Source organism: Microtus oregoni, unplaced genomic scaffold (assembly GCF_018167655.1).
Source record: "Microtus oregoni isolate MIOR12 unplaced genomic scaffold, Mior012 000046F_ref0000063, whole genome shotgun sequence".
Taxonomy (NCBI): domain Eukaryota; kingdom Metazoa; phylum Chordata; class Mammalia; order Rodentia; family Cricetidae; genus Microtus; species Microtus oregoni.
The window spans coordinates 13,534,062-13,548,409 of record NW_024543220.1 but is presented as its reverse complement, the minus strand read 5'-3'; the positions used below and the strand labels follow the sequence as shown (position 1 = coordinate 13,548,409).

Here is a 14,348-nt window from a genome sequence, read left to right as displayed (position 1 = left end):
TTGGGGGAGGTGGGGTGCAGCTTCTCAGGGCTGAACGGATTGTACCCTTCACAGGAGTCTCGGAGAGGCCTCCGCTGGGGCTCCAGGTTGTGATCCCAAGGTCTCAGCCTTGGCGCCAGCAGGGCTCCAACTAGGGACAAGAAACAAACCTGCTACCCAGCTGTTCTCATGCTGGTCCAAGAGTAGGGGAGGAAATCTGCCATGGCCTTGGACTTGCTCACTCCCACCCAGGGCTACCTCTGTAGGTTCCAGCTGCCTTTACTGGGCAGACACACCGCATCCCCCATAAGCTACGTAGGCTGTCGTCCTCAGCTGTATCTCCAAATGACCAGCACCCCAGCCTTCGTTCCCGGAGCTCTCAGGAGACGGCCCTTTTTATCTTTCCTCCAGTGCTGCCACAGCCCCGTGATCTGTACGTCAGGTTCTTGCTAGGAAATGTCTTCCATGTCATACTAGATTCCAAAGGACAGTTGTCACCTCGTAGCCTGTAAGTCTGGGAGAAAGTAGGAGGGTTCTCCCACACCAGCATCCTGTCACACCATGGCTTCTTTTGAGGGGTGACCTCCTTTGAAGGCCTCCAAGCTCAGGAGTGATCTCTTCATGGGCTTTTATTGCTAAGATGGCGAAAAGAGTCTTTAGCACACGATTGTCAAGGCCTTTGGCTGTCCTGACCCTTCTTATAGAGGGCCCCTACCCTCTGTCCCGTGCTTTTTTGAGAGTATTCTCACTGTCACACTGCACCAAGCTCGTGCTGTCACCTCTCCACAAGTGTGCCTGTTCACGTCACTGGGCGGACTCACAGGTAGAGGCCTGTGATGTCTTTGGAATTCACCTGCCCCAATCCCCTGCCTTAAAGAAAGGAAATTGAAGTCAGAAGCCAGATGTGGTGGTGCACACTTATAATCCCAGTGCTCTAAAGGCTAAGGCAGAAGGATGGCATATGTCAGGCCAGCCTGGGCTACATAGCATGACCCTGTCGCCACCACCACCACACCCCATGAAAAAAATACAAAGAGAGAGCTGGGGAGGTGGGGTAAGCATGAGGGCCTGTGCTCAGACCTCTAGCACCCTGTGAAAGCTGGACGTGGAGACACATGCCAGTGACTCATGGCTGAGCAGACAGGAGCACCTTGGGGACTTGCTGGCTGGCCAGCCTAGCCAATCAGTTTGCTTCGAGTTTAGTGAGAGACCCTCAAAAAGTTCAGTGAAGCTCTGACAAGATGGCTGCCCGGGTAAAGCACCAGCTGCAAACCGAGTGGCCTGAGTTTGTCTCTAGAGTCTCACAGAAGGGGAACTGACTCCACAGGCACACACGGTGCACATGCACACACACGTAACAGCATTGAAAATCCATAAAGCTTTAGGAAGTACGCAAAGGAAAACTGTGTTGGAAAATAAATAAAAATGTTACTTTCTTAAAAATAGGTGGGGAGTGATAGAGAAATTGACATTGGCCATGGTTCACATAGGTCCACGCTCATTAGCAGTGTTTGTTGGTTTTGGTTTCTCTAGACAGGGTTTCTCTGTATAGCAGCCCTAGCAGTCCTGGAACTAGCTCTGCAGGCCAGGCTGGCCTCGAACTCACAGAGATACCCCTGCCTCCCGAGTGCTGGGATTAAAGGTGTGCGCCACCACTGCCCAGCTCCACTTGAAAGAAATTGTGGGGTTTTTTTTGTTTTGTTTTGTCTTTTTAAGATGTATTTTTATTTTATGTGCATTGGTATCTATTCTGCCTGTGTGTCTGTGAGAAGGTGTCAGATTTCCTAGAACTGGAGTTACAGACAGTTGTGAGCTGCCATGTGGGTGGTGGAATTGAACTCGGGTCCTCTGGAAGAGCAGCCAGTCAGTGCTCTAAGCTGCCGAGCCATCTCTCCAGCCCTCCATTTGAACTTTCTAATTCAAATAGAGCCAACCACACCTATTACTTTTTCCTAGAATAGCACAGTTATTCCGCTGAGTTCTGTGATCTTAAATCCAGCTGTATATATGGATTTTTTTTAAGTGCTGGGGGTTGAAGCCATGGTCTCGAGCACACAGAACAAGCACTGTCTCACTGAGCACGGCCCCAGAGCTGCTGTTTCTAGACCTGTGTGTACTACTGTGGAGGGTCAGGTACACATAATACAAACTATACTTCACCGGATGACAGTGACGTCATTTGTGTGCAGCTCTACAGTGATGGTGTCGCATGAGCTGCATCTTTCCCGTCGCATTTTGCTGAAAATCCCCCATGTGAAAGCAGGCAGTGTGGTGTGCACCGGTCATCCCCTGCACTGGGGACGTGGCAGCAGGAGGATCAGAAGTTCAAGGTCATCCTTGTCTGCAGGATTATACACTACGCTGTCTGGGGGGGGGGGGGGAATCCCGCAAGCTGATACTGTTAGAGGCCATAATACATCTGGTTGCGTGAATAATGAGACAGCTGCCTGATCTGGAGTTTGAAAAATTCTCTATGCAAGCGCAGCTTGGCCTGGACCATCAGTAATAATCCCACTTCAGAGTCGGAAAGCGAGTAGCTCGGTCCTCCCCGAGGCTGGAGTGCAGCCCATCGGCAGCAAGGGTCAGACCGCAGCTTGGGAGCTCGGCCTGCCAGTGTCTTTGCATTTGGGAATCTTCTAGAAGTAGGCGCTGTTTATTCTCTAGGCTTCAGCTGGTGCGTCCTGCTCGTCTGTCTAACTGCCACAAATCTATACACAGGCCAAAGAGTCGTGGGAGATGGACACCAAAGAAAAGCTGGAGCAGGCGGCCATTGTCAAAGAGAAGGGAACTGTGTACTTCAAGGTGCGTGAGTCCCTGTAAATCCTTCCGTGTTAAGCTGTGTACTCACGTGTCCGTGAGCTGTTTACTGTCGTGTTTCCTGCTCTTCATTCTGCCGACACCTTTTTAGTGAGAATAACCCTTAGTTTTCACAGGCCTGCTCTTGGCAGTGAGAACAGTGCGTCAGTGTGAAAGAGATACTGCAGGCCCTCTCTGTAACCGTCCTCAGAGCAGATGACACCTGGCCGGCTCACCCGCACCAGAGCACTCAGTGCCTAGCAGGTTCTGCTTGGCCCGTAGTCAGCGTGCAGTAAGTGTGGAGAGAAAGGATGCAGAGTGGCTGTTATGGGTCAGAGTTCACAGCAATGACACGTGACAGGAAGGACATGTAGTCTGCGGACATGTGGAGTGATTTCCTCATATGCAGCAGTGGGCTTGCTTTCCCGTACGCACAGCAGAGCCGTCTCCTGGTTGTTCACATTAGTTTCCGGTTGAGAAACGAGTTCCCTTTGCGTTCTAAGTGGGAACAGCGGTTTTCACAGCCGTCGTTATCTTCAAAATAAGTCATAAGTAGTTGAGAATATTGTTGTTTTAAGACAGGGTTTCTGGACAGGCTGTCCAGGAACTTGCTCTGTGAACCAGACCAGCCTTGAACTCACAGAGATCTGCCTGCCTCTGGATTAAAGGCTGCGCCACCACTGCCTCTCTTGTTTGATGAGTTTTATCTAGAAATACATCACTGCTGCTATAACTGAGCAGCAAAATAAAGATGCCTCTAGTGGTGGTGGCTGGGTGCTCAGAACGGCCTGGAGACTGGCATGGGTGACTCAGCATCCAGGGATGCCCAGCACAACCTTCCCAAGGACCTGCTAGGAAGACAGCTCTGAACCTTGCAGTGGCCACAGTGATGCTACTTACAACTGCCCTTAGTGACAGCTGCTTCCCCGGAGCCCTATCCGTGGGACCTAGGAGCCAGTGCTTTATCCTACGGGTCCTAATCCTAGGTGCAAGAAAAGAGATTTCAGAATGACACGCAGCTTGCTCGCCAGTCTATTCCAAAGAGATTGACGCCAGAAGCAGCTGTGGTGGCACACACCTTTAATCCCAGTGCTCCAGAAGCAGAGGCAAAGGCTCTCCAAGTTCAAGGCTAGGTCTCCATAGCAAGTTCTAACCAGCCGGGGCTACATAGTGAGGCCCTATCTGGAAAAAAAAAAAGAGGGGTAGGAGAGGCTGCCCATGTGTTCTTCAGTTATCTTTCTTGTACTGGCAGTCTTTTAAAAAAAGTTCTTTTTTTTCTAGGGCTTGTTAAAGAAAATTCATTGTTTTTTTTTTCCATAACACTATATATAAAGTGGATGCCTGAGTCAAGTGTTCATGAGCTTATTTCTGAGATACGCTGCTGCATCTACAGCCTCATCTGCGGGAGGGGACCAAGCTGAAGAACTGTGAGACTGTAGTCACCCCAGAAAAACACTGCCAGAGATAGTATAGATGACTGGGCTTTTTGTTTTGGGGGGTGGTTCATCTGCTTTCCACTTTGAACTGAAACCCATGATTGGGTCCTAGGATTGTCTTAGTGCGTGTGCACGCTGCGTGTAGTGAAGATGAGCTTGGTTTATCCTGAGTGATGCTGGATCATCATTTTAGAGCGTGCTTTTCACTGTGGATGAAATCCATAGACTTTTAATAATAATACATGTGTTTGTTTATTCTTAACAAATATGCTAAACTAATGTATGAATCGTCAGAAAGCATACAGATGGGAACTCTGCACGGGAATCGGAACATTAGGCCTTTGCTTTTCCTATGATTGAGATCACTCACCTGTGTTGGTCGGGCCACATCAACGTTACAGTGATGATACATAGGTTTCAGCATGTTCTGAATCTTCCTAAAATCACCAATCTGGATAAAATATGGATCGTCGGTCACACATATGGAACATGGTATTTTTAGCATGTAATTTGATAGACAAGATCTCTCAAAACGTTAGTCTGTTGAAGGGGAAATTAATGAAAGGTTCGAAACTGCTGACCTAAGGGCTTAGCTCAGCTCAGAACGTCTCTGAACATTCTGTCCCGCCAGAGTTCCTGGAGGCAGCTTCCTAATGATAGATCACAGCGGTGATGCTCGCTGGAGCTGCAGATTCCAGCAGCGTTGGTGGGCTGCCTCCTGTGCATGGTCCCTGGCAGCACTCGGGGCAGCCTTAACTACCAGCTCCGGCTCCCCAGGGTGGTACACACTGCGTGCAGATGTGTGGGTCCTGCAGAGATCGGCTGCCCTGCGGATTTGGACTTCAGGACATCCACACGTTTTTATCGGCCTGCCAGTTTGGTTCAGTGCTGTGAGCAAAGTAGGATTGAATAGTGCTCTTTGGTTGATGTTGGAACTTCCTTTCCATGTCGCAGGAAATGACTGTCCTCACCTGGTTCTGACCTGGCCTGTGAAGGCTGGGCTTACTGCTGTGTGCGGGCGTCTTGCGCCCCCTAGTGCCCTCGGGAAGGAAGTGTGTCTGGCTGGCTGGCTGTGGCGAGAGCTCCACACAGTGGGCTGAGTGCAGTCGGTCCTCTGTGGGTCTCAGCGGTGCTAAGGGGGTGATCCTGGGTTGACTGCCCTTCTGCAACCTGATAGGAAGTGTGCTCTGCGCAGGCTGTACTCGGCTGCTGCAGAAAAGAGCCCTCGCCTGTATTGCGGCTTCATGTGCGAGATTCCCAGATGCCGCTCCACCCGCGGCATTGGTTATTACAGCAGTCAGCACTAGTCAGCAGGGCCAGGGCCTGTGCCGGCCGTGCCTGGGATTCTGCTTACTCTGGAACAGCGCTTCTCAACCTGTTGGTTGACCCCTAAAGGGCTACAGCATTAAGAAAATGGAGAGCCACTGTTCTGGAAGCTGAGGCAGGGAGACAACAAGTTTGAGGCTAGCCTTGACAACTTAACAAGGCCCTGTCTGTCTAAAATAGAAATGAAGGCTTGAAGATATAATGGGTATAGTGCTTGCTTAGTGTGCGTGAGGCCTTAGTGTGCGTGCAGTCCTTAGTACTGCAGAGGAGGGACGGTAGGACAAGCAAGAGTAGACTAGTTTTCTCTCACATTGAGTTTTGATGTTAAGGTTACTTATACTGTATGCTGCCAACCAGCTAGGTGTGTTCCCACTGCCTGTGGATCAGCACACCATACTCTGGCCCACTGCCTACTCTTACAAGTAAAATGATGCCAGGGCACAGCCACCAGGGCACAGCCGCCGGGGCACAGCCACACTGGGGCACAGCCGCCGGGGCACAGCCACACTGGGGCACAGCCGCCAGGGCACAGCCGCCAGGGCACAGCCACACTGGGGCACAGCCGCACTGGGGCACAGCCGCACTGGGGCACAGCCGCCAGGGCACAGACACACTGGGGCACAGACACACTGGGGCACAGCCGCACTGGGGCACAGCCGCCAGGGCACAGACACACTGGGGCACAGCCGCCGGGGCACAGCCACACTGGGGCACAGCCACACTGGGGCACAGCCGCCGGGGCACAGCCGCCGGGGCACAGCCGCCGGGGCACAGCCGCCAGGGCACAGCCGCACTGGGGCACAGCCGCCAGGGCACAGCCACACTGCTGCAGTTTTGCTCGTGTTGGCAGGTGCTGCTTTCGCACTACTACTGAGAGTGGGGACTTGCGCCATCTGCTTTAGATAGCCCAGGCTTGCTGTCTGAGGACACATCACCATATTGCAGTATTTACTATGCAGTGTTGAATGCCAGGAGAGAAGAGAAAAGTCACCCCCTTTTCCATAAGCCATACGGCTCACCACCCTTTTGAAAGACTGTTGAGTGTTGGCTTCAAATGGTGTAACCACCTGCTGCTAGAAACCAGCACGCTGTGGTGTCAGCCTGCTGCAGGCTCCTTCCCAGGCTCGCACAGGACTAGGAGGGGGCAGGAGAGCTGAGGCCTGGAAACAGGGACACAGAGCGGGGTTGTCGTGCAGGCCTAGTCCTCCTGAGGACTCGGTTCACTCTGTCCCTTCCAGAGCACAGTACCAGTCATCACTGGCTTTCTCCTAGGGCGGCAAGTACATGCAGGCTGTGATTCAGTACGGGAAGATAGTGTCCTGGCTGGAGATGGAGTACGGCCTATCGGAGAAGGAGTCAAAAGCCTCTGAATCGTTCCTGCTTGCAGCCTTCCTAAACCTGGCCATGTGCTACCTGAAGCTCCGAGAGTACACCAAAGCTGTGGAGTGCTGCGACAAGGTGGGTGATGTCGTGTCGTGGGCTGGGGGGCCATCTTCGCCCTCTGCCTCTCTCGGCTGTCTCCTCTGTGCTCAGCATGAGCTGGGACACTCATTGGATTGGGCTAGACGTAGACTGGTGTGTGTTTGTTTGTTATGGGCCGTTGTGAGCCACCCCGTGTGGACGCTGGCTGCTGAATTCAGATCTTCTGCAAGAGTCAGACTCTTAGCCACTGAATGATTTCTCCAGCTCCCTCCCCCCATTCCCTAAACATTTATGTGGGTGTGGGAGGTTCTGTGCAAGCCATGGTGCACACTCATGGACAACCCTCTGGAGTCAGTTCTCCTTCCACCGTCTGGGTCCCGAGGACCAAACCCAGTTTGTGATGCTCCTCAGCAAGGGCCTTCGCCTACGAGCCAGCTCAGTGCCCCCCCAGTCACCACTCTACACACAGCTCCTCCCTTCACACGTGTACACTAGCACCCATGTTTGTTTTTCAGACAAGGTCTCAGATCCCAGTCTGACCTCAGATTTGCTGTGTAGCCACAAATGACCTTGAAGTTCTGATCTTCCTGCCTCCAGCTCTTGAGTGTTGAGATTACAGTCCTACACCACAAGGGGGGGGGGTGTTATTTTTGGGTTTGGTTTTTGTTTTGTTTTAAGCTAGGGATAAAATTCAGGATTTTGTATGTACAACCCCGCTGTCCGTGATTCAGGGCTGGAAAGGTGGCTCACTGGTTCTGAGAGCATTTGCTGTGCAGGCATGGGCGGCCAGAGTCTGAGTCTATCTCAGCACCCACATAGTAAGCCTGCCTAGCCCACACAGAGTGGGAACACTGAGTAAAACAGGAGGGTCGTGAAGGCTGTTGGCTGCTAGCCTCCCTGAAAATTAGGAGCTCCAGGTTCAAAGCAAGACCCCGCCTCAAAAGGGGTAAGGCAGAGAATAATAGAGGAAGATCTGTGGCCTCTGGTATGTGCGTGCGTGCGTGTGTGCATGCACACCCATACACTTACGCACAATACACATAAAATAAGTTTAAAGCTGATTAGAGAAAGATTTGGACTTAGTTGTGTGAAGCCAGGACTCCCCTTCCCATTAGATGAGTGCACTCAGGGGTGAAAGTCTCTTCGTTGTGTTTGCGCAGGGTGAATTCCTACAACTAGAAGTTCTAGAGATTTTAGGTGGGGCTCGGGAGGCAGAGCAGGTGAATCTCTGTGAGTTCGATGCCAGCCTGGTTTACAGAGTGAGTTCCAGGACAGTCCCCAAAGCTACACAGAGAAACTTTGTCTCGAAAAAAAAAAATTATAGGTGGGGAGGAAGTGGCTCAGTGAAGTGCCTGTCACACAAGCTTGCGGACCTGAGTTTGGGCCCTGGCACCCACATAAAAGCTGTGTCTAAGGAGTAAGAGCAGCTCCGTGGCTAAGGGTACCCGCCGCTCAGAGGACCCAGGTCACACGGCAGCTCGCTTTCCGTACCTCCCAGTCAGAGGGTCCACAGGCGTGCACGTACACAGACATGCATGCAGGCAAAATGCCCACACACGTGCAAAAATAATAATTATTATTATTACTCTGAGCCACCCATGCCTGTAATCTCGGTGTTGTTGGGGCAGACTGGCAGATCCTCAGGTCCCACTGACCAGCCGGGCTAGCAAGAGACTGTCTCACACACGAGGTGGACGGCTCCTCGAGGTGGACATCTGGCCCATGTACACACGAGTGCACACATACACAAACCGGGCTGGGGCACTTGTCTTACACTTAGTTCAAAGGTTTCCATTCATGTTTGGCTGGCACTGTTGCCGTGGGCAGAGAAGGGTGGCAGAAGGGCATAGCAGAGGAAACAAAGCCACCTCTAGGGCTTAGAGTGGCACTCACTTTTAATCCCAGCACTCAGGAGGCAGGGACAGGTGGATCTCAGTGAGTTTGAGGCCAGCCTGAGTTCCAGGACAGCCAGAGCTACATAGTAACACCCTGTCTCAAAACAAACATAAAAACACCACACGCCCCTTTGACCTTCCTCTAGTCCAGTGGTCCTCAACCTTCCTAACGCTGTGACCCTTCAATACTTTAATACAATTCCTCATGTTATGGTGAGACCCCCCCAACCATAAAATTATTTCATTGCTACTTCATAACTATACTTTTGCTACTGTTATGAAATTATAAATACCATACTCAGAATATCTGATAATGTGACCCCCAGGTTGAGAACCACTGCTCTAATCTCTTACTGTCCTGGTCAATAAGGACTCTCTGATGGAGTTGCCCGTTAGGGAGCAGCGCTTCAACACAGGAGCTTTGGAAGAGACATTTTATACTAAACCATTGAAAACCAAGTGAATCTGATTATTACGTGACCGTTATATATAACTACGCTTATCTTAGGGTGTAACGGCTGCCGTCCCACCGTCTCAGCCCCCTCGCCCGACTCCCTCCATCTGCACACTCTTTATACTAAATTCATTTTTAATGCCCTCGAGTGAGAACTGCAGCCAGCCTTGTAAACTGCGGACGTCTCTTCTAGGCCCTTGGACTGGACAGCGCCAACGAGAAAGGGTTGTACCGAAGGGGCGAAGCCCAGCTGCTCATGAATGAGTTTGAGTCAGCCAGAGGTGACTTTGAGAGAGTGCTGGAAGTGAATCCGCAGAACAAGGCCGCGAGACTGCAGATCTCCGTGTGCCAGAAGAAGGCCAAGGAGCACAATGAGCGCGACCGCAGGGTGTACGCCAACATGTTCAAGAAGTTTGCAGAGCAGGATGCAAAGGTATGTGCAGGACCCTGGCCCTCGGCAGCTGAGCTGAGCTTGCCCAGGGGAAGGCTAAGTCCTTGAGGCACACCAAGGCTCTTGGATTTTAGGTTTTGGATTGTTTGTTTGTTTGTTTTTTGTAAAATTCTATAGACCTGACTAGTTTCAACTCACTTATCCTCCTGCCTTTGCCTCATGAGTTCTAGCATTACAGTCGTCAGTCACCAAACCAAGTGAGCTTGTTATTTAAAAATATTAATAAATTCAGCCAAATGGCGGTGGCTTACACCTTCAGTCCCAACACTGGAGAGGCAGATGCTGGTGGGTCTCTGAGTTCAAGGTCAGCCTGGTCTGCAGAGTTCCAGGACAGCCAGGGATACACAGAGAAACCCTGTCTTGGGGAAAAACAAAACAAAAACGAAATTCTAAGCTCATCAGTATTTTTCCGAGTAATAGCTCCTGGTTGAGATGTCCAGCCTGACGCGGAAGCAGGTGTGTCACTGCTCTGCCTCACCAACACTGTCCGTGAGTGCCAGGCTGACAGTAGTCTGTCTGGAGACGGTCAGCTTCTTGCCCCGGTCATGCTCTGCTCCCAAGTCTGTCCTCCATCCCCAGCTCTACTACCTAGGACTTGATTATTCAACAGCCACCCCAGATAGCAAGCTCGCCACCGCCGCATTCACCAGCTGTGCGCCCCGAATACAAGATCCACGTTTGTAGACCAGATAAAACCTTCTTTCATCTCCACCTCTGTTAACCCCCAGGAAGCGGCCAGCAAAGCAACAAGCAAGAAGACTGGAGAAGGAGTGGCTGGTAAAAGACTGGAGAGTCAGGCCATGGGAGAAGGGAAGGCCGAAGGCCATGTATGACGTCGCGCCAAGGAGGGAAGAGAGTCCTGACGCCCTCAGCCCTCCTCGCTGGGCTCACACCCAGCTCAGGACTGAACAGTATTTAGTGTAAGGTTTGTTACAGTCTCTGGGATTCTGGAAGCAAATGGCAAAAGCAGTAGCTTCCCAAAATAACCACCTGCTGCTGCCTGGGGTGGGGTGGAGGACACGCCAGGAAGCAGACCAGAAAGGGCCGTTGGTGTGGAGAGACCAAGCCAGCGCTCAAGTCCAGCTCATTTCAGTTTGTCCCCTTCAGTGCCCAGCACGGTGTCCCTTGATGATCCTAATGCCCGGCTGCTGGAGAGTCCATCTGCCCTTCAGTAGCACTGCAGGAACCCCCAAAAACCTAACTCAGTGATCTCTGCTTTCCCCTTGGGAGGTGGGGCAGGGTGGAAGGTGAGGTTTTGTTGGAAACTCACTCAAGTGCTGAGAACATATGCCCAAAACGAGGGATCCCCAGGTCCACAGCAGACTTGCAGGCCACTGCCTGCCTGCCCAGCTTCCCGGCTCCCTTCTCAGACTCTTGAGTGTGGCCGTCAGTCCCCAGGCTGGCCTTCCCTGATGAGAACAGTGGAGTGGCCTTGCTTTCCCCGCTGTCCCTCCTTAGGAATGAGTTCGCGCTCAGTGCTTCATGCTGCTGCTGCTGCTCAGCCTCGTGTTTCTGCCTCGCTGTGAGGAGCTTGAGGCTCCCTCTTGTCCTAGATGTGGAGTGGACTGATGTCCAGATCCAACCAAGACTGATGCGGTCACTCCTTTTTTTAAATGGCTTGTAAGCATGTTAGCGCGCTATGGAAGGAACTTCACACTCCTCTATCATGCAAAAATACTTCTTCACTTTTTACTTTTTTGCTTAGGTTTTGAAAGGCAGAATCTGTGAGGTTTGAAAGCAGACAGTTCCTCTTAGAATAAGGGTACCTGGAGGTGCTGTCCCCCTGTTCCACAGCCTCTTCATTCTGGTATGGACTGTAAAGGATGCTGACTTCCCATGCAGGTACATCACACCAAACTCTCCAGTACTTGGGCATTAGATCAGGGCACGTTTTAAATAGTCACGTAGTTGGATTTTAGTCCTACGGGTAATGGATGGGATTGAGCAAGCCTTGCTTCTCCACAGCCAAGAAACTCCCAAGGGGATGCGCCCAACAGCCCAGGGAGCCGTTACCTAAGCCTGGAAACCTCGCTTTCCTAGCCCTAGGAACACTGGCAGTTGCGTTTATATGGGTTTTTATTTTTATGGTGGTTTTAATAAAGCAAGTCTCACCTTTAGGACCTTAAAACCTACAAATCAAGTTGTTTCCCTCTGTTCTGATTTAATTCTACGTGCAACAGGTGGAATTAAGTTTGGAGGAATTTCATTTACTGGTGACTAAAACCCCTTGAACTTCACACTTTATGCTTCTTCCTCTTTCCATGAATGTTTTCAACCCTGGTCTCCCCTAGGAGGTACAAAGAGCTGGAGGTGACTTCTCTTATTTAACTCTCCAATGTCCGTAGTTTTGTTAACTAGACCGCAGAAACAGTGGGGGCATGGCGAGAGCTTGAGTCTAACAAGTTGGGCCAGTTAGCTTCTTGCAGGAAACCTCACCAGCTATCTCTAGAGTGTACGTCCTGGGCCAAGGAGACCGGTGCCGGGAGGGGGCAGCATGTAAGGTTCCAAACCAGCACCCCTGGACATGTTACTGTAGTCAGTAATTCAAACAATTTATATGGAAATCAGAAGATGTTGTCAAACCGCTGTTAGATGGGATAGAGTGATGGATGACCAGATGATAAATTTAAATTTTGGTTTTTAAAAAATCTTTTAGAATCTGGGAGTAGTGGTGTACTCCTTTAATCCCAGTACTCAGGAGGCAGAGGCAGGTGGATCTCTGTGAGTTCCAAGCCAACCTAGTCTACAAAGCTAGTTCCAGGCTAGCTTGGTCTACATGGTGAGTTCCAGGACAACCAGGGCTACATAGTGAGACCCTGTCTCAAAACAATACAAAAAAATCATTTAGATGCATTTTGTGTTCCTTAAATAAATTTTTTAAAAAGTGGTTTTTCATTGTTCTCAGGGTTTTTTGTTTGTTTGTATGATTTTTAAATTTTACTTTTATCCGTGTATACTTGAGTGTATGTGTGTTCTTGGAGACCAGAAGAGGACTCTGGATCCCCTAAAACTGGAGTTACTGGGAGTTGGGAGCCAGATGTGGGTCCTGGAAACCGAACCCGAGTCCTGCCGAGCAGAGTGCTCTGAAGTGCTGAGTCTCCTTTCTTCCCAACCCGTTCATTCTTCCTGGTTGTTTCAGAGGGCTTTTTAGGAGTTTAGTTTGTGTGTGGGTGTTTACCTGCATACGTGTATCCGTGCACCATGTGCATACAGTGGCCGAGGAAGATCCCTGGAACTAGAGTCACATGGTTGGGAGTCACCTTGTGGGTGCTGGAAACGGAACCCAAGACCTCTGCAAGAGCAGCCAGTGCTCTTTACCTCTGAGCCATCTCTACAGCCATCATGCTGTGAACAGTGGATCGTCTGGTCTCAAGCTCAGCAGAGTGGCCTTGTTCTCGTCACTGTTCTATGGCAGTGACAAGATCCACGGCCAAGGCAGCTGTATAACAGGGATTGTTTGGAGCTCGCAGTTTCGTGGTGGCAGGAACAAGTTCTGAGCCACCATTGCCCCAGTACATCTTGCAGGCAGGACAGGTGTGGGTGGAAGGTTTTGTGTCTGGGTTGGTGTCCCGGTCCCAGCGCTGAATGTCTTATGTGGGTACAGAAGATGGCTGGTTTGGTCTCCCTGTTCTCCGTTACCAGGAGTCCTTGCTAAGGCTCCAGCGCACTGGGTTTCCACATCACTCCCCCAAATGCCCCGCAGTTCTAGCTGTCCCTCCTTCCCCCACCTGGACTCTACTGTTCCTTCCCTACCTGCTCCCAGTCCACCCGCAAGGCCTGCTTCCCCTCCCAGAGAGCTCTGCATCCTGAAGGGACACTTGTCCACTGCTGGTGGAAGTTGTACGGCCGTTATGGAAGCCAATATGGCCGGTTCTTAAGAAAATTGGGAATCATCTACCTCGAGACTGAGCTATACCACTCTTGGGCGTATACCCGAAAAGACTTCATTCTACCACAGGGACACTTGCTCAACTATGTTCATAGCAGGTTTATTCATAATAGCCAGAGACTACAGCCCAGATGACCCTCAACTGAAGAATAAAGAAAATGTGGTATATTACACAATGGAGCATTATTCAGCTGTTAAAAAAATGAAATTTTCTTTCTTTTTTTTAACCACTATACAAACGAGGAAAAAAATGAAATTTTCAAACAAATGGAGGGGACTAGAAAAAAATTAGCCCCAGTGGGGCAACTGAGACCCAGAAAGACAAACGTGATATATAGTTCCTTATAAGTGGACATTACTTGTGAAGTAAAGGATACTCATGCTATGGTCCATAGACCCAGAGAGGCTACGTAACAAGGAGGGAATCTAGGGGGACACATTGATTGTTTTTTCAATCTAAAGCCTAAATCTGGGCTGAGCAGATTTCTCAGTGGGTAAAAGTGTTTACCTCCATACCTGAGGAGCCGAGTTCAGCCCCCAAGTCCCAACTTGGTAGGGGAGAACAGACCGGCAAGTTGTCCTCTGACCTCTACAAGTTTACAGTTATAGAAAATCATTATTTCAGAAACATCATGCAGCTGGGCAATGCTGGCGCACACCCTTAATCCCAGCACTTGGGAAGCAGAGGCAGGAGGATCTC

The 14,348-nt window shown here is 50.6% G+C and overlaps 1 protein-coding gene across 1 annotated transcript in view; it reads left to right on the top strand.

The window, feature by feature from the left end:
- Fkbp5 (FKBP prolyl isomerase 5) overlaps positions 1-12,506 on the top strand; it is an 81,754-nt gene extending 69,248 nt beyond the window's left edge. The window contains exons 8-11 of the mRNA XM_041635093.1: positions 2,698-2,781; positions 6,810-6,995; positions 9,502-9,741; positions 10,488-12,506. Of these exons, the coding sequence (XP_041491027.1) occupies positions 2,698-2,781; positions 6,810-6,995; positions 9,502-9,741; positions 10,488-10,592 (615 nt within the window). The 3' untranslated portion in view covers positions 10,593-12,506. The remainder of the gene's footprint in view (positions 1-2,697; positions 2,782-6,809; positions 6,996-9,501; positions 9,742-10,487) is intronic.
- The last annotated feature ends 1,842 nt before the right edge of the window (positions 12,507-14,348 follow it).